General features: G+C 47.2%; 1 protein-coding gene and 1 non-coding gene across 3 annotated transcripts; both read right to left on the reverse strand.

Moving 5' to 3' along the window:
- Window positions 1-668: 668 nt before the first annotated feature.
- On the reverse strand, window positions 669-20,284 carry PPP1R8 (protein phosphatase 1 regulatory subunit 8). Of its 2 annotated transcripts, XM_002716086.5 has the most exons (7): window positions 20,129-20,284; window positions 17,981-18,041; window positions 11,885-12,038; window positions 10,423-10,643; window positions 8,847-8,991; window positions 5,907-5,971; window positions 669-2,078 (listed from the first exon to the last, which is right to left on the reverse strand). In XM_002716086.5, exons 1-7 carry the CDS (start codon window positions 20,182-20,184, stop codon window positions 1,725-1,727), a joined length of 1,056 nt encoding a protein of 351 aa, XP_002716132.1. In that variant the 5' UTR covers window positions 20,185-20,284; the 3' UTR covers window positions 669-1,724. The 2 variants fall into 2 exon arrangements, with proteins under 2 accessions (XP_002716132.1, XP_008264098.1); XM_008265876.4 differs by lacking the exon at window positions 17,981-18,041 and having other exon boundaries at window positions 20,129-20,214.
- LOC127493860 (small Cajal body-specific RNA 1) lies at window positions 16,326-16,491 on the reverse strand. Its single transcript, XR_007924398.1, has one exon. It is a non-coding gene; the product is annotated as a small Cajal body-specific RNA 1 (non-coding RNA).
- Window positions 20,285-23,856: the final 3,572 nt, after the last annotated feature.

The following is a 23,856-nucleotide window of genomic DNA, read 5'->3' on the forward strand; positions in this document are numbered from 1 at the left end:
CAAAAATTTCTTGCAGCAAAATAATCTTTGAATCCCATTTTCCCAGGAACATTTCGAAGTCTCCCCCTAACCTTCACTGTGAGGAGGAAGGTGCTATCCCCACTCCTAGAGCCCATGGGAAGTGAATTTCCTGCACAGCCCTGATGTCAGGGGCGTCTGTTCTGGAAACGGCTGTGGGTCCCCACTGTCAACTTCAGGGATTTGGACCTTGGCATTTTCTTCACAAAGTCACACAAATCGCATCCCATACTCAGCACTGCCCATGACAGATTCCAGTGTGCAGAACACGCCCACTGGCTGTAAACTCCTGCAAGACCTCTGACTCACTCAGCTTGGGCTTCTCGTTCTTGTGCCATTAGACGACAGCCCAATCTAACCAGAGAGGGTGACCAGGCTGAAACCACGCCCATCCCAGGAAAAAGCCCCCAGTGCCTCCTGTTCCGTGTCCCGCTGAAGGGTAATGAGCACAGCTTAACCCACTTCGCTCTGCAGGCTTCTGCCCAGGGACCAGTCTCTAATTAGACTCCTGCGCTCACCAGGGGCATCTTTATTTGCAGTAATGAAACGGGGACAGAGCATCGCCTCCCAGCCCCGAGCCGAGCCTTTCACAACGCTCCCTGATGGCAGTGGGAGTCAGCGCCGCGGCAGAGTTACAGACAGCACCCAAGTGACAAAAGTTACGTTTAATTTACATGTAATAAAGGTTACAGGTAAAAAGCTACACATAAAGCGTGAAAAGGCCTATTACACAAATGTACAAATCTCTGTACAAAGCTCATCTTGACGTTTCCTACCTCTGTCTCCTATGTTTGTTAGCCAGGTCTAGTCTTGGAGCTCTGAAGAACGAGAGCTCTCAATCTGGAGGGGGGCGGGGGAGGGAGCCTGCAAACCAACAGCTACAACAGCGACTGCCAAGTGAAACCTTCCCCTTTGCAGTCTGAGTCGCCCTAACTGGTCGTATCCTTTAAGAATCGCCTTCATGGCACACCTACAGAGGAAAGAGGGCAGTACTCAGGAATTAAATGGAGTGCTCAGATTTGACAAGAAAACAGATAAAGTTCAAACAATACTGCACAGTAAAAACTATAATGGCACCAAGGTCCAATGGCACCAAGCACGGATGAAGGAAAGGCAGAGTGTCTTCATGTAACAGAAAGCACAAAGGAGAAAAGCCCATTGGACCTCAGAACCGCTGACCCAGGAGACATTTTGGAGTTGCAACCCTAGCTCAGCTGAACAGCTCTCAACCCTAGCTCAGCTGAACAGCTCTCAACTCTTGCTGATGGACCCGGGATCCACAGCAACCCTTTCGTCTCCTGGGACTTGTAAGGACAGTAAATACTAACTAGGCTGCTGGACCCCAGGGCTGGGGGCCCCTGGATCAATCTGAGAGCCTGGAGCCTCCCCGGGTATGTGACTTAACATAAAAATGATCCTAGAAAGAAGAGAGAGGGAGGAGGAGGCAACGAAGGCCTGGGCAAGAGCCAGGGCCAGGGCTGCCTGTTAAAGGACACAGTAAGCTCTCTCTACGCCGGGTTCCAAAGACAGGTCTTTAGGGGACATTTCCACCCACCCCTACTTTTAATTTACATGGTTAGGACCCCAGGAGACATCCTGAAAGACGATACTGCACACATGGAAAGTTTTCTCCCTAGTTCATTAGCTCCCCAACACCCTTCCACCCCATTCCCACCCAGCCCCACCCTTTTCCATGACCAAAAATATCAAATCAGTAAGGAAGGTGTGGGCTTCTTGCCCGGCCAAGCCTCTTTTGCATATTTCTTCTTCTTGGGTTCATTTACAGCTTCAGGGTTATAGACCACAGGGTTTGGTGCAGGGTTCATGTTCACTGCTGACGGCACGACGGGAGTCAAGTCCACATCAGGGGCGAGGTTCGGGTAGGGCATGGGCAAGCCCCCAATGAGTGCTGTCCCATGGATGCCATGTGGCTGGGAGCCTGCTTCACTGTGTGTGGGGGGCAGGCCCCCGTAGAGTCCACCGCTGAAGGCAAAGTTCTGCATGCGTCTGCTCCCTGACTCCTCCAGGCCCAGGGAGCCAGGGCCATCCACACGCTTCTTCTGTGGTTTGCAATGAGAGGGAAGAGAATAGAGAGAAGAAAGAGGTGAGGCACACGAGAGAGGGCTCCCATCTGCTCGGCCCACAGGGCCTAGGGCTTGCACAGGCCAAAGCTGGGAGCCAAGGACCCAATCCAGCTCTCCCAAGTAGGTGATGGGGACACAATCACTTGGGTCATATTTGCTGCCAGACAGGGTGTGCATTATTATAGAAGCTGGAGTCGAGTCGAGAACAGAACTGGGCCTTAACCCCAGGCATGCCCATCTGGTGTGCAGCCTCTTAACTAGGCCAAATGCTGTCCCAACATATTCAACTTAAATCACTATTTTCTACTCCAAGTCATATCGCTCTTTCTCTTATTTTGATGTTCAAATGCCCTTTTAGGAAACAGAAGTGATATTATTTTTGGGAAAAGTAAATGTGGGCATTTCCCTATTAGGTAGCCACTTTTTAAACATTAACCTGAGGCCAGCACTGCAGCTCACTATGCTAATCCTCTGCCTGTGGCGCCGGCACACTGGGTTCTAGTCCCGGTTGGGTCACCTGATTCTGTCCTGGTTGCCCCTCTTCCAGGCCAGCTCTCTGCTGTGGCCTGGGAGTGCAGTAGAGGATGGCCCAAGTGCTTGGGCCCTGCACCCGCATGGGAGACCAGGAGGAAGCACCTAGCTCCTGGCTTCGGATCAGCGCAGTGCGCTGGCCATGGCGGCTATTGGAGAGTGAACCAACGGCAAAGGAAGACCTTTCTCTCTGTCTCTCTCTCTCTCACTGTCCACTCTGCATGTCAAATAAATAAATAAATAAATAAATAAACAAACATTAACCTGAGAGCAAAAGAAATGTATAGAGAAGCAGTTTCCTGGTTGCTAGGGGCTGACAGTGGAAAGAGACTGGCTGCAAAGGGACATGGAAGGGCTTTATTTGGGGAGGCACCTGCTGCTTCACTCCCCAAGTGCCCACGACAACCAGGGTTGGGCCAGGGCTGAGGCCGGAAGCCAGCAACTCAATCCATGCCTCCTGCATGGGGAGCAGGGACCCAATTACTTGAGCCATCACCACTGCCTCTCAGGGTCTATATAGCAGGAAAATGAAGCCAGACATCGAGCTCAGATACTCCAAGATGGGAGGCAGGCATGTTACCTGCCAGGCTAAACATCCAGTCTAGAGAGAACGTTTTGAGGTGATGCAATTTCCTACACTTGATGATGGTGGTTACACAGAGGTGCACTCTGTCAAAACTCAAACCACACACTAAAATGTGTGCACGTTGTTATATGTAAATTATACAATAAGACTGCCATAAAAGGAAAAATATCTGATGATTTTGATTTTTAATGACAATAGAAAAATGCAAAGGTGGAACAAAGACTGAAGAGAAAAGAGTTTAAGGGGAAATGAGACAAACATGATGGAGTCCCGCAGAAAAACATCCATCTTTACCCACTGCTCCAAAGCCCAGGATCTCCTCCTCACTCTACTCTTCTGGAGTAAACTAAGGCTGCCTGAGATGCTGATCTGTCTGACCAAGGCAGTCTGACCCACAGCTGCATTCTGTATCTATGGTTCTGTGGATTTGAACAACTATGGGTCAAGCATATTTGGAAAAAGAAAACGTGTATGTATTGAACATGGGCATTTTTCCTTGTAATTCCCTAAACACAAAGTAAAACAGCCACTGAGCTGGTACTTACATTGTAATTGGGTATTTTAAGTAACTCAGAGATGATTTAAAGTATATTAGAAGATGTGCATATCTTATATACAAATACTATTCTATTATATATAAGGGACTTGAGTATTCACAGATTCTGGTATTCACAGGGGTCCTAGAACCTACTCCTCCTGGTTACTGAGGGACAACTCTTGTCTGAAGATTTTCAAGTTAAAACTTGATAACATCTTGGATGAGCATCTTCTGATCATTTTTTTTTAAAGACTTATTTATTTATTTGAAAGTCAGAGTTACACACAGAGAGAAGGAGAGGCAGAGAGGTAGAGGGAGAGAGAGGGAGAGAGAGGGAGAGAGAGGGAGAGAGGGAGAGAGGGGGAGAGGGGGAGAGGGGGAGAGGGGGAGAGGGGGAGAGGGGGAGAGGGGGAGAGGGGGAGAGGGAGAGAGGGGGAGAGGGGGAGAGGGGGAGAGGGAGAGAGGGGGAGAGGGAGAGGGAGAGGGAGAGGGAGAGGGGGAGGGAGGGAGGGAGGGAGGGAGGGAGGGAGGGAGAGAGAGAGAGAGAGAGAGAGAGAGAGAGAGAGAGAGAGAGTCTTCCATCCGATGTTTCACTCTCCAATTGGCTGCAACGGCTGGAGCTGTGCCGATCCGAAGCCAGGAACAAGGAGCATCTTCCAGGTCTCTCACATGGGTGCAGGGGCCCAAAGGCTTAGGCCATCTTCTACTGCTTTCCCAGGCCATAGCAGAGAGCTGGATCAGAAGTGGAGCAGCTGGGACTCGAACCGGCACCTGTATGGGATGCTGGCACTGCAGATGGTGGTTTTACCCCCTACACCACAACACTGTCCTCCTATTACTTTCTGAGTACCTGTATTAACAAGAGATCTCACCACTCCAGGGGACAGTTTGTTCTTCTTGGGACGGTTCTACCTGCCCTTTACATGCAGGGCAAGCACAGCATAATCTGTAACTTGCACCTCCCTATCTTCAGCACACCTGATCTTTAGGCTATTCCAGACCTGGGCTGACCTTCCTGCCTGTATCATTCTCATACACAAAATTATGGCACGGGGGGCCAGTGTTGTGGCGCAGCAGGTTAAGCCACTGCCAGAGAAGCCAGCATCCCATATGGGTACCAGTTCAATTCCAGCTGCTCCACTTTTGATCCAGCTCCCTGCTATTGTGCCTGGGAAAGCAGCAGAGAATGGCTCAAGTGCTTAGGTCCCTGCACCCACGTGGGAGACCTGGATGAAGTTCTTGGCTCCTGGCTTTGGCTTGGCCCAGCCCTAGCTGTTGTCATCTGGGGAGTGAACTGGCAGATGCAGGATTTCTCTCTGTAACTCTGACTTTCAAATAAATCTTTCAACCACAAAACAAAACAAGACACAAAAACAAAACCAAGATAAAGCTGTGGACAAAGCCACAGGCATCACACAGCACTGCAGTAATGCACACCCTCACCTAGAAGCTTTCCTTGAGCCAGAAGGGAAAGGCCAAAGCAAGGCGGGACTTTACATCCTTCTGGAGGCTATTTTGTCAGACACATATGAACATAACTGACACGTAGCATTGAGTTACCTGGTGATGTGTAGCCTTTTTGTGGTGCTCTAGGAATCCCTAGGCACAGATGGAGTAAAAGTATCTCTGGAGCCAGCGCTGTGGCGTAGCAGGTAAGGCTGCCACCTGAAGCGCTGACATCCCATATGGGGGCCAGTTCTAGTCCCGGCTGCTCCTCTTTCCATCCAGCTCTCTGCTATGGCCTGGGAAAGCAGAAGATGGCCCAAGCACTTGTGCCCCCACTATCTATGTGGGAGACCTGGAAGAAATTTCTGGCCTGGCTTCAGCCTGGCACAGCCCTGGCCATTGCAGCCATCTGGGGAGTGAACCAGCGGATGGAAGATCTCTCTCTCTCTCTCTCTCTCTAGTGAACCAGTGGATGGAAGATATCTCTCTCTCTCTCTCTCTCTCTCTCTGCCTCTTTCTCTCTCTGTGTAACTGACTTTTAAATAAATAAATAAATCTTAAAAAAAAAAAGTATCTCCACAGAATGAACAAGGAACACAGAATGTGTGTGAAATGTAAGCACTCATTTAACACCTACACAACAAAGGGAGAATGTTAAAGCCCAGACAGTATGGCATTTCGAGGTGTTCCACGTGCTTCTTACCTTGACTGGGACCACTGCTGTTTGCACCATGTTCCGGAAGCGACCAACTGAGGGATCCACATCCTCTGCAAAAAGAGGTGAGGGCAGGGTCGGGTTGGCACTCTCCTGGGAGGAGTGGCACAGGACTCACTGCCATCACCACCAGGAGCTAAAACCTCACAACTCTGGGAGGCGGGCACCTCTACGATAAACATTTAGTTGTCAAGAACGCTTGGAGAAGTGACTGGCTACTAAACATTCACTGTGCCAGAACTCTATTCCAAGCAGCCAGAAATGGGCCTGTGCTGTGCTGCCTTCCTCAAGTTCTTTCCCATTCCATACGCTTCCCTCTTTCAGCGAGAAAAGAGCAGACATTATCAACCCCATGCTAGCGATAAAACACTGACAGGTCAAGAGGTCACACACTGCACAGCTTGCTGATGTCTGTTTCTTTGCAACTAACGGGTTTAGGACTCAGATTCAGGCCTTCAAACTTAGCCTGGCCCTTTTGACCTGAGTAAGCTGACCTGTTTGCAGTCAAGACTTCTGCCCAGGTAGGATGGGACAGCAGTTCCCCTTCCACACCTTCCACACCATCACTGTACCCTATGAAGCATCCAGCTCTGCAAGGAGAAAGCATGAGGCCCAAGTAACAACTTGCTTTTCAGTTCCTCTCTCATGCCTCATTTATCAACACCAGGCATGGAAATGAAGAGTGAGGCACTGTCCCGCCTTTGAGGGGTTCCCAGTCACGGAGCTGGACTGCTGCTTCAAGAGAGTGCAATGGCGTCCCTGGGCACAGAGCAAACAGCTGGGGAGGGAAACCGGCAGGCACAGACCTCTTACCACTGCTACAACTAACTACTCCAAGCCCCTTTAGCTTACTACGCAGTAAAGAAGTAACTGTTGAACATCTCATCTTTTAATGAAGTTTAACTACTGAAAAAAAACACTACCTTTGGAAAACAGGGAATCCCTGAATTTGGGTAATTACTCCCTGGTTTGTTTAAGTCTGGCTTTTCATATATTTAAAATGTCTCCAAAGAATATACCCTGGAATTCTGTTCACAACCAATGTTTGCTCAATGAACAAACGGCTTCAGTATGGAAGAAGGAGAGAAAAAGCTATCCAGGATCAGTAGGAAGCAAAGTCTCAGTCAATGCCCTGATCTTTCCATGTCCATGGGAGAGCTGGTCCACTCACCCTTTCAGCAAAGAGAGCTAAGGAAGCCCAAGAGCCACTGGGGGCCAAGAGCAGGGCTCCCCGGCACTGTGCCCGCTGGCCTGTGGCAGGGTGGAGCCAAGTTACTCTGGGGCACCCTCCCTGTGCTAGCTAAATGGTGCTCAGGGTCATTCTAGTTCTACAAAGAAAGGTTATACTCCTTCCGGGATATCTGTGCTCCTGCAAGACCTACCAATAATTTCCCTGTTAACCCTACTTCTGGTTAGGAAAGACTGTGTGCATGAAAAGCAGATGATGGTGGCAGTAATGGCTAACCGACTGTAAGTTACTTCCACACGGATTAACTTAGTCTTCCCCAAATCCTGTGAGGTCAGTTGTCTGCCAAGTCACTTGGCCAAGGCCACACAGATACTAAGTCAAAACCCTCAGGGCATAAATTATCAAAATTAGTACAGACCAGACCCTGACTGACCAAAGAGATTATATGGTCTAATGGTTCTGAAATTGTTGGCTATTTATCAGGACAATCAGGAGTTTGTGTAAAAATGCAAATTTCCAGGTCCAACTCTTGGAAACTCATACTATTCAACTGGACCTGGGGCTCAGAAATAAGCTTTTCGGATGGGTCAACTGGCCCCTGTCCAAGTAATTCCCTTGGGTGCTCACTGCTTTGAAGAGGAATACATTGTGCTTCACACACCATCAGAAAGTAAACGTGTAATCACTGGAAAAAATGCCTTTTAATTCTTCTTCTAAATGTAAGCCTCGAATTTGCTGGGCTTTGTTTTTTAAATTCTACACTGAGTCGAACACATGGTACCCAATGACTCTGGCTTTGCTCTACTCTTCCTTCCTAAGCCCCTCCCCCCGACCACAGGGCCGGGCCTGTCGCATGTCCCATCTTCTCATACACAGCTCCCGCATGTGACCAGCATGCAGGGGAAGGCACTCCAGGACTGCGAGCCTCTTCCTCCTCAGAACAGACTGCTGCTCCTCCACCACACTTCTTCCTATCAGCGCAACCTTAAATTGCACCTGATTAGTTTCCACATCCCCCTAATGACTCAAATTGTATTCTCAGTGAATTAAAATCCCACACCTTTTCCCCCATAAACTCTCACTGGAGCAGGCCTTCTCCATTTAAATACTGATATTTTGAACCTAAATGCAGGACATGAAAGCTATTCTCAAAACATTTCAATTTGGGAATAAAAGCAACATGTGAGACTGCATTCCTCGTCTCCATCCATTTAGATTTATTCTCAAAACCTAAAAAAGAAACAAAACCCTCCATTATCACTGCAGAAACTGCAGCCACTTCTCAGGTCCATGGCATCTACCACCAGAGTCCCTGAGATGTAACCTGAGCTCGGTCAGCAAATCAACATCGAATGATGGCACAAAGTGGGAGTGGCCTTCCCTAAAACTGATGCTCTCATCTTGCTGACATTTCCACCCAAATGACAGGTAAATTCCTTATGGACAGGCGAGTTGTCAGGGCAATTCATGGTGGCAGCAGAAGTGTCTCCATCTTTGTAGCTGGCGATCCTACTCCTAAGCCTACAGACAGTTCTGAGTACTGTTCTGAGGTGAAGAAGCCAATGCACGTACTTGGACTCCCACTCAGCACAGACTACACGAGCAGAAGAGAGCCCCACCTTGCTCTGGATTCTCAGCCATCCAGGGCCCTCCCATTAGCCTTTTTCTTCTGCCCCATATGCTGTGGACACACTGAGACCATAGCTTTTTCATCAAAAAGAACTGGGAAGACACCTCACCTGGGTTGATGATCTCATCATCCTCACTGAAAGTCACTCGGGAGTTCTTCCTCTTCCTCTTTGGTCTCTGAATGTCCAGATTTCCCTCCTCAATGGTGAGGGTTGAAATCCGCTTGTTGTGGGCAGTGTTGAACTCTGTCAGGTTCTAGGCCAGGATTTATAAGAAAGATGGGCATCAGTACATATGGAATGGGGTGGAAAAATATTAAAAAGGCTAAGAAGGCCTTGGGGGCTTATTTTGACATTCCAAGGCAGATAAAACTCTTTTACACTTAGAGAAGATCCAAACTGTCCCTAGACTGCTAACACCCAGAAGTCCCATCTGAAAGAATGTGGGTCATCCTCACTGACAGTGGTGCAGTGAAGGCCTTGAGCTAAGAACAGGTCATCTGGGCAAACAACCTTTCGTTGAGGCTTTTGTTTTTTGAAGAAAGGCTCTCGTGCCTTCATGCTGGGGATGAAAGGAAATGCAACTGGGAGGAACTCCAAGAACTGCTTTTAAGTATCAGAACAAGAAGAAAAAAGGACAAGTGACTGCTTCTTTCCCAGTGGCCCTCTCCTTTAAAAATCTTAAGAACACTACGGGGCACTTAATTTATAGCATCAATATTCTGTTACTTCCCATCCTGTGTCTGGCCCAATTCTATTCATAGCCATCCACGCACACACCCATCTCAGTGATTAACTTGGTGTTAGCACTGCTGCCAGCTTTGTCCCGATCCACTGGACTTATTCCAACCTGCACTGCAGACTGCGATAGTCTAATGAACGGTCTTAAGAATGAATGAAGACCCAGACAGGACCTAACACACTGAGCTAAGGATGGGGAAGCAGCCTCGTCGGGGAATGGGCCAGTGACCAGCACTTCTCCTCTGCTTCTTTCTGAGGGTTGGGAAACTGCCTTGGTGTACAGGGACAGTGCCTGTGGGTGGTTAAGAACATGTCCATCTGAACAGGACAGTCACACCAGTACGGTGGAGAATGTGAACTACTACAGCCACACCACAAACTACTGTGGCCAGCATCTAAAAGGGAAAATTTTAGCACTTTGAAAAAAAAAAAGTTTGTAAACGTTCAGTACAGACACAATTTACTTCCCCCAAATATTTTTCTTCCACTGTTGGCTGAATCTACAGATGTGCAGCCTGCAGAGGGCCTACTGTAATCTCCACCTGTGCTATCCGCTCTGGTAGCCATCAGCCTCCTGGCTGTGGAATACTTGAAATGTAGCCAGTGGCTGCCACACTGGACAATGTGACTCTGAAGAGTTGGAGTGACAAAAGAAAGTAACCCCCAGCTGTGGCTTCTAAAAGCCAGTGAAAGAGCACATGACAGCTCAGAGAGTCTACTGGCAGGGAGACCCCATCTCCTCTCCCCGCTGGCTCTGGTCATAATTATCCAAATCTGCACAATGTGGCTCTTTCCACAGCTGGCCATCTCACCCTGCTGAAGGCCCGTTACCGGACTCAAGAGAACCTGCTGCTGCTCACGCACTGGTGTTTCAACCTGCACAGAACAGCCACGGGCTGTAAAAGCAGGGTCCCCAACAACAAAAACGACATAGACGTGGAATTACATCAAGCTCGGTTTCCTCCTCTGGAAGCCCCAGCAAGCCCTTGAGCTCATCATCCTCTCCACCCATCTTCTCATCTCCTTTCACGGCCGACGGCAATGTCTGAGGTTTTTCACGCAGAGTGTATGCCCTTGTGGAGGCGCCAAATGAGACTGTGGAATCGATGGGAATTTGCTGAGGCTTGTGAGGTTCCAACCGAATGTGACCTAAGAAAGTGCCGTGTGCTGGGAATAACCAAATCAGAAATGTAAGGTGGGAGAAACCAAAAACAGCCCGAGTTTTAGGGGGAAGCGCATCATCTTCAACTCTCTTAGGTCAAGTCCTCCCAGCACATCAGTTCAGTTTGTTTGTTCATAAAAATGCCACAGTCAGGACTATGGTGAGAAAACACAAGCTTTATAAAATGAAAATGGCACTGGATCCACTGCATCCTCTGTCCTATGTTACAGTGAGCCTTGAATCTTTTCAGTGGACTTCTCACACATCTTCAGACCTGCTGTCCCCCCAAGTAACAAATGCCACTGCCTGCTCTCTGCTGCCAGATAGGCGTGGCTCCATTCTGGGTCCAACAGCAGTGGCTCCCACCCAGCGGAAGGTAAACCCCTGCAAGACAGGAGACACGCGCATCACCGTAGTCTGCTCTCTCCAGCCCCAAGTCTAAGGAACATAGGAACTGCTTGTCTGGTGGAAACTGGGTTTAACGCTTGGGCTTTTCCCAGGACAAGAAAGGAGACTGGCTGCAATAGGCCCATTGCCAATGCCAAGGCTGTCAAAACCTTTGCATGTTATAAATGAAAAGCAAAGATGAAGTAAGTACTCGTAAGGCAAGGCTCCAAGTTCTTCATGACGCACACAAGTGGTGTGTTTTGTAGGGACAGAGGAAGAGTCAAAGAGGGCACATGAAGACACTTTAGGACTCCATGCAGTCAACCTGCAATTGAATTTCTATGGATTATTTTTAGCAAAATTTGAAAACTTATTATTTGGAGTAACTTCCTAGAATTAAGATTTATATCATTTGTTGGCAAAACAAATATACCTATTGTAAATAACTAAATTTTGCTCACAAAAAAAAGTATTTTTTAAATGTCCTACCTACATCACTGCTCTACTATTCTAACAGAGCTAACACTAGCTTCTGCTTAAACTGGACCATAATTCATCACGGTCCAATCAATATCTAAATACCCACCGGCCCTGGTTGCTGGGAGCTTTTTTGTTTCTCTATATATACTTATTACTGCCTCTTCAAGCAGGTGCTCCTCAAAGCTCTCTGCTCTCCACAGTCAGTCATCATTAATTTCAGGAAAACAGGAGAATCACAGGAATAGACAAAGACTGATTTTAAAAAACACACTTAAACCTTTTCCTTTGTGAGCAATAAAACATGTTTTTCAAACCAAAGAACCCAAAGAGCATTTTCACACTGCCAAGGGGAACAGGTGAGATGGGAAAAGGTACTTACTACTATTGAGATCTATCAGGAAAACTCTCTTCAGATGCTTGTGGTAGACCAGTGCAGCATGGACCCGAGAGCAAGACTGATGGTCAATGGTAAAGTCACACAAATCAGGGTTTCTCCCAAATAAGTAATATTTCTTCTCATCAATAATCAGTTTCTAAATAAATATTAAATTAAAATATTACTTATATCTTGTTTTAACAGGGTTAACCAAAAACACCTCCAAACAAATAAAGAGGATCTTGAATAAGACAAAATCTTTCGCCACGAAGAGCTCAGGGTAAGTGACCGACCTAATCCATCAGGGGGTTGTCAACCAGTCTCCTCAAATGCAGCTCAGTTGTCCAGCATCTGTATGAAAATAACTTTTCTTGATTCTAACAGATTTAGGTGGCCTGTCCCCAAGAAAGCAATAATTTTTTTTTTTTATTTTTTTTATTTTATTTTTGACAGGCAGAGTGGACAGTGAGAGAGACAGACAGAGAGAAAGGTCTTCCTTTGCCGTTGGTTCACCCTCCAATGGCTGCCGCCGGTGCATCGCGCTGATCCAATGGCAGGAGCCAGGTACTTCTCCTGGTCTCCCATGGGGTGCAGGGCCCAAGCACCTGGGCCATCCTCCACTGCACTCCCTGGCCACAGCAGAGAGCTGGCCTGGAAGAGGGGCAACCGGGACAGAATCCAGCGCCCCGACCAGGACTAGAACCCGGTGTGCCGGCGCCACAAGGTGGAGGATCAGTCCAGTGAGCCGCGGCGCCGGCGTAAGAAAGCAATAATTCTACTAGTGGTTGGCTTCTATCTGCTGGAAATTTAAGGTCTCATTAGATCTGAATTTAAAATTTTTTAAAACTTCTTTATTTTTTATTTGAAAAATAGAGAGAGGGATTTTCCATCCACTGGTTCACTCCCCAAATGCTCACAGTAGCTGAGGCTGAAGCCAGGAGCCACAAACTCAATCCAGGTCTTCCATGTGGGTGGCAGAGACCTAACCGCTTGAGCTATCACCTGCAGCCTCCCAGGGTTCAAATTAGCAGGAAGCTGATATTAGAAGCAGACCTAGGACTTGAACCTAGGCACTCTGAAATGGGATGCCAGCAGCCCAAGCAGTGTCTTAATCACTGCACCAAGCACCCACCCTTGTCTATCAGGAAACAAGATGCACAAAGCATATCTATAAAGCAATAAGACTGCTTTTCAGAAAATACATATTCAAATTAAGGCTATCACTTGGTTGGGAAAGGAATAAGGTATAAACATCTATCTATATTCTAATCATGCTGTCATAGCTCCGAAGTATTTTTGGAACACTGCAAGAACTGGAATTATGTTAGCCAACACTGCATGAACTCCTGAATATAACTTTATTGTCCCATTTCAGTTTTGCCACAAAAAGATTATCCAGAGTTAACACTAAATGAGCATTTACTGTGTCCAAATATGGAACCACCGCACGAGGCAGACTTTCCAGACTGAAGGAAGGTATGGGAAGTAACGTTTAATGAAGATGCCTATTGCTAGGCATTCGAAACATTATCTCCTTAAAACAAGTCTATGAAGCAAGCAGCATCTCTACTGTTAAAGAGAAAAGAACAGAGCCAGAGAGATGCAGTCAGTCACTCAAGGTGGCCTGGCTGGTTAAGTGGGAGGGCAGCTAGGGTTTAAACTCAGACTTGCAACGATAATTGATAATTCTAAACACAGTGCCCTGGACCTGGAACAATTCTAAAAACTCAGCTGCTACTGTGGCACTGGAAAAAAAAAAAAAAAAACAGAACTAAACTACAAAAAATTGTGGAGTAAGAAGGGGCTGACATAGATGTGTTAATGTTTTATTTTCCCAAGTAAAGACATAAAAAAAAAAAAACTTCCATGAAGGGCTGGCACTGTGGCACAGTGAGTAAAGCTGCTGCCTATGATGCCAGCATCCCATACAGGTGCTGGTTCATGTACCAGCTGCTCCACTTCGAATTCAGTTCTCTGCTGATGCCCTTGGAGAAGCAGTAGAAGATGGCCCAAGCACTTGTGCCCCACTATCTATGTGGGAGACCTGGAAGAAGTTTCTGGCTCCTGGCTTCAGCCTGGCACAGCCCTGGCCATTGCAGCCATCTGGGGAGTGAACTAGCAGATGGAAGATCTCTCTCTTTCTCTCCCACCACTCTCCACCCTTCTCTGTAACTCTTTCAAATAAATAAATCTTAAAAAGATAAAAAAAAAAAAAAGTCATGAATTAGTATAACCATCCCCATCATTTTATAAAAAGGTCATTTTACCAGCAAATGAGTAGGAAGACAAGTATAAAGGACCTTCCACTCTCTGAGTTACATTTAGCTTCATGAAAAACTCACACCATTGTCCTTTCCTTTCTTTTCATCCTGGATCACTAAAGCCTCTGCCACAGACTGGTTATAGACCAGGCTGTCATAGTAGAAGCACTCTAGATGGATTATTGCTACCACTCCATCCAATTCCAGTATTCGGGGCCATTGCTAGTGGTCATCTATCTAGTCTTTATCTGAAGATAACCCTCATTTGGATATGCTGTGTTTTTCCTGGAACCACAAAGTCTCATTAAACTCCAGCTCATGTTTAACTCTATACTCCTAAAATCCCCGAGGAAAGACAGTATAAAGCTGAGTAGAGAGGCATAGTCACGTTAGTCTCAGGAGGAATCAAGAGGCCTGAATCACATTCCTGGCTATGCCTTTGAACTTTACTGTTCCCCTCACAAAACCATAACATACAGCTCATACAGACTCTAAGCACTGATAAAACGAGCAACTGCTAAGCCTATGTGTCGCTCAGGGTGTGAACGTTTTCTTTTTAAAGATTTATTTATTTTGAAAAGCAGAGTTACAGACGCAGAGAGAGGTCTTCCATCTGCTGGTTCACTCCCCAAATGTCTGCAGAAGCCAGGCCTGGCCAGGCCAAAGTCAAGAGCCAGGAACCTCTTCCAGATCTTCCACAAGGTCTCGGGCCATCCTCCACTGCTTTCAAAGGAATAGTAGCAGGGAGCTGGATCAGAAGTGAAGCAGCCGGGACTCAAACCGACGCCCATATGGGATGCCGACATTGCAGGCAACAGCTTAACCCAACACGCCACAGCAACGGCCCCAGGGTGCTGAGTTTTATTATGTCATTTCCTCCCCTCAACCATTACTGAAGTGAATAGATACTATTTTTCCTTTTAATAGATGAGAAAAGTGAGGCAGAAAGAAATTAATATATTTGAGTTCACAAAACTAGATATTTGTGGGCTGGGTGAGAAATTGAGATCTGCATGACTTCAGAATCTAAGCTTTTTTAACCACTACATTACATATTTTCTTCATTCTACTTCATCAAAAGATGCACCACAGAGCAAGGAGTATTTTAAGGAGTGAACAGGACTATGGGTCATACTCTTAATTTTTTTCTTTTTGTTTTTAAAGATGTATTTATTCATTTGAAAGTCAGAGTTATACAAAGAGACAGAAAGGTTGATCTTCCAGTCATGGGCTCACTCCCTAGATGGCCCCAACAGCCCGGGCTGGGCCAGGCAGAAGCTGAGAGCCTCTGGGTCTCCTCCGTGGGTGGCAGAGGCCCAAGCACCCAGGTCAACTTCTGCTGCTTTTCCCAGGCCATTAGCAAGGAGCTGGATCAGAGGTGGAGCAGCCAGGACTCAAACCAGCACCCATGTGGGATGCCAGTGTCACAGGCGGCAGTTTTATCCACTACACCACAATGCCAGTCCCCTTAAGTTTTCTTTAAACAATCACTTACCCAGTTGCTTTCAAGCTTAGCCTTAGGGTTCAATTAGTTCAAGCCAGCATAGTTATGCGGGTCACCCCTGGGAAAGCCGGCCCAGTAGCACCCATCTGCTGCTGGTAGAGCTTGTTCCAGGCCATACACTACAGAGCTCCAAGACAACTACGGCCTGACAGCTCAGTCACCCCACGTCTGCTCTGGCACAAGTTTTAAGACCTCGGTTAGAAATAAGACATTTCTTGAGAATTATAAGAGAGCCCTAAATTGTCAACATCTTTTTCTCACTAGGTAGTATCTATTCTGACTGAATCTCACTGCATTTTTCATTCATACTCATAACATACAGATTATACCCTCAGAGACTGTTTGGCAACCACAATGCTCTCAGGTGGGTCTCAAAGAAAACCAGCTCTTGGGTTCTGATTTTAACAATGACCAGATTTCTACAATTTTAGGTGCCAAAGAAGTATCAGAGGTTTAGGGATTTGTTTGAGGGAGAAAAAAAGAGAAAAGGTCCTCAAACTAAACATATGCATTCACTACTAAAGACATCTCAAATACAGAAATACTGAAATGTATGGAATTTTAATGGAAAAGTGTGTGTCTCAGAATCAGACAATGTGCTTAGGGAATGTGCTGCTCTGTCCAAGTGCAGGAACTAAAGCATTAGTCCAACAGTCACTAAATCTGCATCCCACTATCCAGCTGTGCCTCTGAGTTATAACTCAGAGTGTGTCTTTACACTCTGGGCTTAAAAGCCTCATGGCTTTTGTTTTGATATTGCACTTCTTAAACCCAGCTATCACAACACATCCCAAGCCTTTGACACAAGACCAGGATGCAGATAGCTCGGTTAGTATCAAGTGCTGACCAAGTTTACATCTTTAAAAATACACATCTCAGGTCTACTCCTGTCAAGAACAACACAGTGATGTCTAAGGACTGCAACTTGACAACTGTATGGCAACTCAGCACGCTTAGGGCTCTGAAAGACAGAGAACATTATCAGTTAATGGGAACCGGTAATCAGAGGGGTGCTGGACAAGTCAGAGTGCTTGGAAAACATAAATTACTTCACAAAGGAATGTGAGGCCGTCGTCAGGGCTAGCCCTCACTGTCTGCTTCTTCTATTGTAAACTAAAAGATTTACCAAAACAGATTCCTATTTGTCGTCATGCTTCATGCTATTAGTGACAAATACTCTGAATCTGTGAAACAATCTATAATAAAAAGGTTGCTACAGATATTTTAGCCAAATTATTTCCTTGAAAAATCTTAATGTTTTGAATCTTTAAGATAGAAGAACCCATGACAAAGGGGTTCTATGTGACTGGCTGAGGGCACAATGAATTAAAAATAGGAGAATTACTTGCAACTCATTCATGTCTTAATACTTTGCAAAACACCTGATTATCCTCACAACATCCTAAAACTAGCAACAACGTATTTAAGGAGCATCCTTCAGAAGATCTCAGATAGCTTTTTAAGCTAACAACTATGGAACTGCAATGTTTTTACTATGTGCCAAAGAAAAACAATAGAAAACAATGGGACCTGAAGCCAAACTGTAGCTCAGCAAGCAAACATAAAATTGGACTAAGACATGGGAACTCATGGCTCCAAAGGCTTAATCTCTATTTCTTGGTAAATAAATAATCTCATAAGGATTTTTAAAAACTTACACAACTAATCAAAACTTATGTTCTCTTTAAGTTTTATGTGGCAATGTTCTAGAGACTTGTATAAAAGCTGGCATCTGCCAAACTTTCCCTTTTAGTACTTATTTCAATTATAATCATGTAATTTTATGTGTGTGATTCTGTCCCCACCCCCACCCCTGGGATGCCTGAAGGACAGGAACCGTGTGTTTAGCTCACTGCTGTAGTCCCTGCCCTAAGTATGGTGATTGACACACTATAAATAATCAATCAATACTGTGAATGAATGAATCTCATTTTTGAGCAGCTTATCTTAGTTCACCATACTTCCTTAAAGGAGCTGGGTCTGAGTCTCAGAAAAGCAACATAAAGCCTATCTGTATCATCCGTGCAATCCACTTTCTTCTTCACTAACTGCAAACCTTCTGCCTTCCAGAGAGGGAATTCACTAATTAAGAGGCTTCCGGTCTGACTGGGGCCTATAGGCCTATTACCTATTAAAACCCTTCATCTAGAAGGTGCAAGAAGTCACTGAGGGAGATGGGAGCTTTGAATGTGTTACACAGAAAAAATAAAAATCAGGATGAACAAAAGTAGCATTACTGGAAAACAAAGCATGGGCAAGGGGGTGGAAAAGTGAGTCACTGCCAGAAATCCTTGGCAAGATGGGGGGATAAAGGGCAGACGAGTATTTCCATACCTCAATTAGTTTATCTCCTTTGACTACATCCAGATGTAAACCAGGTGGGGGCTTACCTGCCCTGAAAAGTAAGAGTGAAAAAAAGCATTTTCAGGATGAGTTCATAAATGCTCTTCACAATCACTGTATCAGTCGACACTGCAGCTCTCCTACCAGCCTATAATTAGTTCATGTTCAAGCAGAAATGTCATCCACTTCACTGTTAGTACAGCTCCTTTCTATGTGACACTCACTTCCCCAGTGATTCTATTGCTCTAAAACAGATTTTAGTGCATCTGTATTGAGAGCAGCACCGAAGGCAGCTATATTTTAACGTTGGATATTCACCTTGGCAAGAAAGCAGCATATACAGCTGGGGGAACCTGGTCACCTGGAATACGAATGCGAGATCTGCCGCTGCCCTCCTAGCACACAAAGGCAGGGTAGATCAGTTGCTGGTTTTGGACTGATCGAGGTTAGTCTCATCACAGAATAAGGTGAGAATACTGTCCTGAACTCTGAGACAAAAATCAGAGGTGCAGAATTAGGAAACTAGGGCAATTCAAAATCACACCTACAAAACCAGGTAACAAACGAACACAAGAAAAATGTTACCCTTGAACAGGTCTTGCCACAATGGCATGATTACAGGAACTTTTCTCTATCCTCCTACAGCCACGCCAATCAAGGGAGGAAGACACACACGTTCATAAATGTCAAAGCGGCCAACACACCCTTTACACACCGGACCCAGCGGAAATGATAGGTGACCTCCGTGTCGTGGTACATTTGCTATCTTTTAAAAAAAATTTATTCCAGGTATACACATTTCCTGTACTCCAGATATACAGATTCAGGAACACAGTGATACTCCTCACCCTATCCGCCCTCCCGCCCACGATCCCACTCTGCCTCCTCCCTCTCCTATTCCCATTCTTATTTTTTACAAAGATCTATTTTCAGTTAACTTCAGCACATTTGCTATTCTGGTCCAAATTTAGAAATCAATGCATTGAGAGACAAAAATTCAAAATGGACAGAGAATTTGTAGAGTGAAGCAAGTGGGTGCTAGAAAAGTGTGAAGTGATCCTGAAAACAGTCACACATGGACTTCTCGACTTGCCTCCTGGGCTTGTTCATTTGATGTTTGAGAAAAAGAACAATCTTGCCAGAGCACCGCATTTGCACAAGAAAAATGTATCTCTGTCTATCTACTGAAGAGGGAAGATGCAACATAGTTATCTCACAATTCCAGCCTGACCCCTGCATGCCACTTGGTGAGCGGGCAGTGCACTGGACAAAAACCCATTCTGTCCATGGACACAGAGGAAAGAATGGTACACCTAAGCCTTACTTTCTGAACTCCTACTGTGTGCCTGTCTCAGACCTAGGGGCTGAAATACAAAGACCATCAGTCCTTGCCCTTGAGGTCCTCAGTATTAACGGGGGCCAGAGCCGAGCACCACAAACAATACACTACACTGAGATGAGCTACCGTAGATACAGCGCTGACTGGGGGACCCTGCTCTTTCCGAGGCAACTCATGCTTGCTCGTTTTGTACCTTACTCAAAGACTAAATCACTCCATTATTCCCAAGGACTTTCCCAAGGATGAAGGAGGTTCATTCTAACAATTACAGATGCCCACTTGGGCCGGGCCACGCACTGGTCCCTGGGCTCTGCAGGGTGGGTCGGCGCCATCCCTGCCTTCAGCGAGCTCCCAGTCTGCGGGAGATGTCCAAGTAGAGCCGCGGGATGCGCGGGGCTCGGAGGCCGGGCCGGGGTCGGGGAGCTGGCTCGTGCGCGCTCGGGACGTACAGCAGGGGGTCGGGTACCGCGCTCCGCTAGAGCACCAGGCGCTCCGTCAGGAGTTGAGGGCAAGTTTGGGGCCAAGGCCTCAAAGAGCCCAGGCGAGCAGCTGACCGCCCGACGGGCTGCTTAAGTGAACGCCTTTGAGCCCCCAATCCCGAGTTTCCTCAGTTCCTGGGCCCCGGCTCCAGGCTCTGGGATCCTCCACACGTCGCCCGGCCCGGCGCAGCGGACAGTTTTCCCTCAATCATTCCAAGGTTTCTGAGCCATTCGACTCACGGGGGAAAAAAAAACAGCTTCCCTTCCAGGGCAGGCTAGCTCAGGCCAAGCCACTCCAGTCCCGGTCGCCCCGCCACTCACCAGGTCGGGCAGTCGAACAGCGGGAGGCTGGAGCCGGAGTTCGCGGCTGCCGCCATCTTGCGTCTCCCCCTCCCATTTGGCGGGCCCGGAGCACGCCGGGAAACTGGAAGACCGGGAGGGACGGGGCGGCATCCCAGCAGTCTGCGCGAATGCGCGCTTACGCACGCCCGTACGTACGTGGAGGCGGTGCTCCTAGTGGAGACTGGGAGCCGGTTTCGGGTCTGTAGTTTTCTGTTAGGTCCGCGCTGGGGAACCCTCCAAAGGTTAGGGCTTTCTGTAGCCGGGAGATGGCAGAGGAAAGGGGGCTCGTGAGGCGGCTTCTCGGCCTCCCCCCACGTCCTCCCGCAGACGCTCCCGGGCTCTGAAATCTTGGGACTCAGTCCTCTCCCAGGGCTCGCACCGTTAGCCTTTGGCCAGCCATCTAAAGAACAGCTAGATGGTAAAGTCGGAAGTCGGTGTGATCGCTGTTTCTCCTCTTCTGTCGCTTCTCAGGAAAGCTGCACCCTGCTCTCTCCGTCTGAATCTGGGCCTTGAGGGCTTCTGTGGACCAACTGGGAACCTGCTTAGGGGTCATCTAGTCAGACACTGGGCAACCTGGAGCCAGGAGTGGACCCAGTCGGGTGTCCAGATCTTCACGGTGCATACATAGTTCAAATGGTTAATAAGCTGTGGCCCCTCTGGATTTTTGGCTTTGGTCAAGGTGACTGCATTGTGCAAGGACACATTGGGATTGCTGGCTTGGACACCAGCGGGCTGATTATCAGCAGGGCCTTTGGCTGTAATGGCTGGCTGTCGAGCCCCTCCTCTCTCTAGGCAAGTATGTACTTTATGAGTCATCTCAATACTCAGAACTCTTAAGGCAGGTATTGTATGATCCTGGAGGAGATGCTCAGATTTCCCAGTCTCATCCCACAGGTAGTGAGTGGGATTCCAACCTGACCGTGTGAAGCCAAGGGCCATGCCCATTCATCACCCACTTTGATGTGGGTATAGTCATATTAATTATTAGCATGCAACTGATGCCTCTTTTTCGCTTTTGTAAAAATGGGAGGATTATCTGACCTGTAGTGTATTCCTTTTTAAATTAGCCAATTCCAATATTATTGTTCACCCAGAAACAGGCACTACTTGGCAGGTTAAGGAGTCTGAGATTCCTTCTTGATTCCCCATTACTGGTTTTCTGGATCTTAAATAGAAAAACAGCCTATTCAAGAGACTTTGCCTCTGGAGACGCTGCCGCCAAGATTTAACTGCAATGTAACATTAACTTGAATTTTAAGATTATCAACTCTTACACCGGTTGGAGAATCACCTTCCTCTGGCCTGGATGTGTGTGCACACACACACACGCACACTCACTCACCCTCATCCAACAAGGAAGGCCACGAATCAGATCACTTAGCAAACTGCCTGTGAATATCCATTCCAAAGTAATACTAGGCTGATAGAAAAAATACAAATCTAAACCTGGTTTCAAGGAAACAGAAATGACCCTAATACTTCCTCTTTTGAGCACAAGGACATGATTTTGAGGAGGAATTAATCTTAAAAGTGTTTTAAGTGTAACAGGAACTAACAAAGTATGTCCCATCCAGAGGTTGTGGAGGCCTGTTAAATTCATGTCCCTTTCAGGCAGGGGGTGGTGTTGAAACCACTTCCAGGTGTTAGTGAGTTGGTAACGTCTTACTTCAACTTTGCTTTTCAATTTTTCAGCTTTTGTGTCTGGTCCTTCTGGTGCCAACTATATGTCCAAGAAACATCAGAGCTATGCTGTTACCCTTACAATCCTTCACTCCTTAGCCACGTTCCGTCTTCAGACCCTGAGGTGGTGGCACCTTACACTTAGGCCTTTTAAAGCAAAAATGCTGTTTGGGTGCCAGTGATGTCAGTGTGGACCTCTGCAGCAGTCTAAGCCCTCAGCCTTGTGGAATGGAAAGACTGATGGGCTGGCTCTTTGGATCTTTGCCTGTGGCAGACTTCTTTAGAAAAAATCTTGATCAATTAAGATTTTAAGTGATCAAATGGAGATGAAATAAATTGTGTCTACAGAGCACAAGCAGGAGACTTAATGTGGCTGGTGGTAATAAAAAAGTTGTTCACAAGGTGCTAAGAGAAAGGATGTTGATGAAAAGCTGGGTGGAAATCACCACTTCACCAGCTCTTTGGGGAACGCTTCATGAAGGTTTCCATCAGTGACACACACGGTGGTCAGGGTCTAATGGTGCATGGTTTTTTTAGTCTGAGTGTTTGAAAATTGAATTCTGACTCCATTACATGTAGACTGTGTGACCATGAGCAGGTGACTTACACCTCAGCTTCCTGATCCCAAGAACAGTACATAGTCCTAGTATTTGTGGGCACAGGAAAATAAGAGAAGCATTTACCATAGTAACTTTTTTTTTTTTTTTTTTTTTGGACAGGCAGGGTAGACAGTGAGAGAGAGAGACAGAGAGAAAAGAAAGGTCTTCCTTTGCCGTTGGTTCACCCTCCAATGGCCGCCGAGGCCGGCACACTGCGCTGATCCGAAGGCAGGAGCCAGGTGCTTCTCCTGGTCTCCCATGGGGTGCAGGGCCCAAGCACCTGGGCCATCCTCCACTGCACTTCCCTGGCCACAGCAGAGAGCTGGCCTGGAAGAGGGGCAACCGGGACAGAATCCAGTGCCCTGACCGGGACTAGAACCCGGTGTGCCGGCGCCGCAAGGCGGAGGATTAGCCTAGTGAGCCGCGGCGCCGGCCTACCATAGTAACTTGTTGGCTGTCCGGGCCCAAATGTTTTCCAGGTGGTCATTCACACGCAGAGCCCTTACATTCCTGACTGCATTCTGGGCCTCCCCTTCAGCTGTAAAACGAGGCCCGTCTGCACGACCGGTCCACAGACTTAGAGAAGTCACACACCAGGAAAACAAAAAGTAATAAAAGGCCGCTGACTTTTGACAATGAAAGGAATTTAAAAATGAAATCTGCTGGGCCGGCGCCGCGGCTCACTAGGCTAATCCTCCGCCTTGCGGCGCCGGCACACCGGGTTCTAGTCCCGGTTGGGGCACGGATTCTGTCCCGGTTACCCCTCTTCCAGGCCAGCTCTCTGCTGTGGCCAGGGAGTACAGTGGAGGATGGCCCAGGTGCTTGGGCCCTGCACCCCATGGGAGACCAGGAAAAGCACCTGGCTCCTGGCTCCTGCCATCGGATCAGCGCGGTGCGCCGGCTGCAGCGCGCTGGCCGCGGCGGCCATTGGAGGGTGAACCAATGGCAAAAGGAAGACCTTTCTCTCTGTCTCTCTCTCTCACTGTCCACTCTGCCTGTCAAAAAAAAAAAAAAAAAAAAATGAAATCTGCCATCTAATATCAGCAGTTTTTTATTATAATTTTGTATTGCAATTTTTAAAAAGATTTATTTATCTGAAAGGCAGTGACAAAGAGGAAGAAACAGACATCTTTCAGTTGCTGGTTCGTTCCCCAAATGGCCACAACAGCCAGGGATTGGCCAGGAACCCCAAACTCCATCTGGGTCTCCCATCTGTGTGGCAGGGGCCCAAGTACCGAGGCTTATATCTTTTGCTGCCTTCTCAGGTGAGTCAGCAAGGACGGGAGCCGATGCTGATATGGGATGCTAGCAACCCAAGTGGCAGCTTAACCCACTGCACAACACTAGCCCCCACTTTAATAATTATTTTTAAAGATTTACTTGTTTATTTGAAAGTCAGAGGCACAGAGAGGGTGAGGCAGAGACAAA

This window comes from Oryctolagus cuniculus, chromosome 7 (assembly GCF_964237555.1).
Source record: "Oryctolagus cuniculus chromosome 7, mOryCun1.1, whole genome shotgun sequence".
NCBI classification, from domain to species: Eukaryota; Metazoa; Chordata; class Mammalia; order Lagomorpha; family Leporidae; genus Oryctolagus; species Oryctolagus cuniculus.

What these genes read in the sequence shown, in the direction of transcription:
- PPP1R8 (XM_002716086.5), bottom strand. Translation starts at nt 20,184, where the DNA reads ATGGCGGCAGCCGCGAACTCCGGCTCCAGCCTCCCGCTGTTCGACTGC. An exon ending in CTGTTCGACTGCCCGACCTG is followed by an intron (nt 18,042 to 20,128) that starts GTGAGTGGCGGG and finishes CTTACTTTTCAG; the next exon opens with GGCAGGTAAGCCCCCACCTG. An exon ending in AAGGAGATAAACTAATTGAG is followed by an intron (nt 12,039 to 17,980) that starts GTATGGAAATAC and finishes ATATTTATTTAG; the next exon opens with AAACTGATTATTGATGAGAA.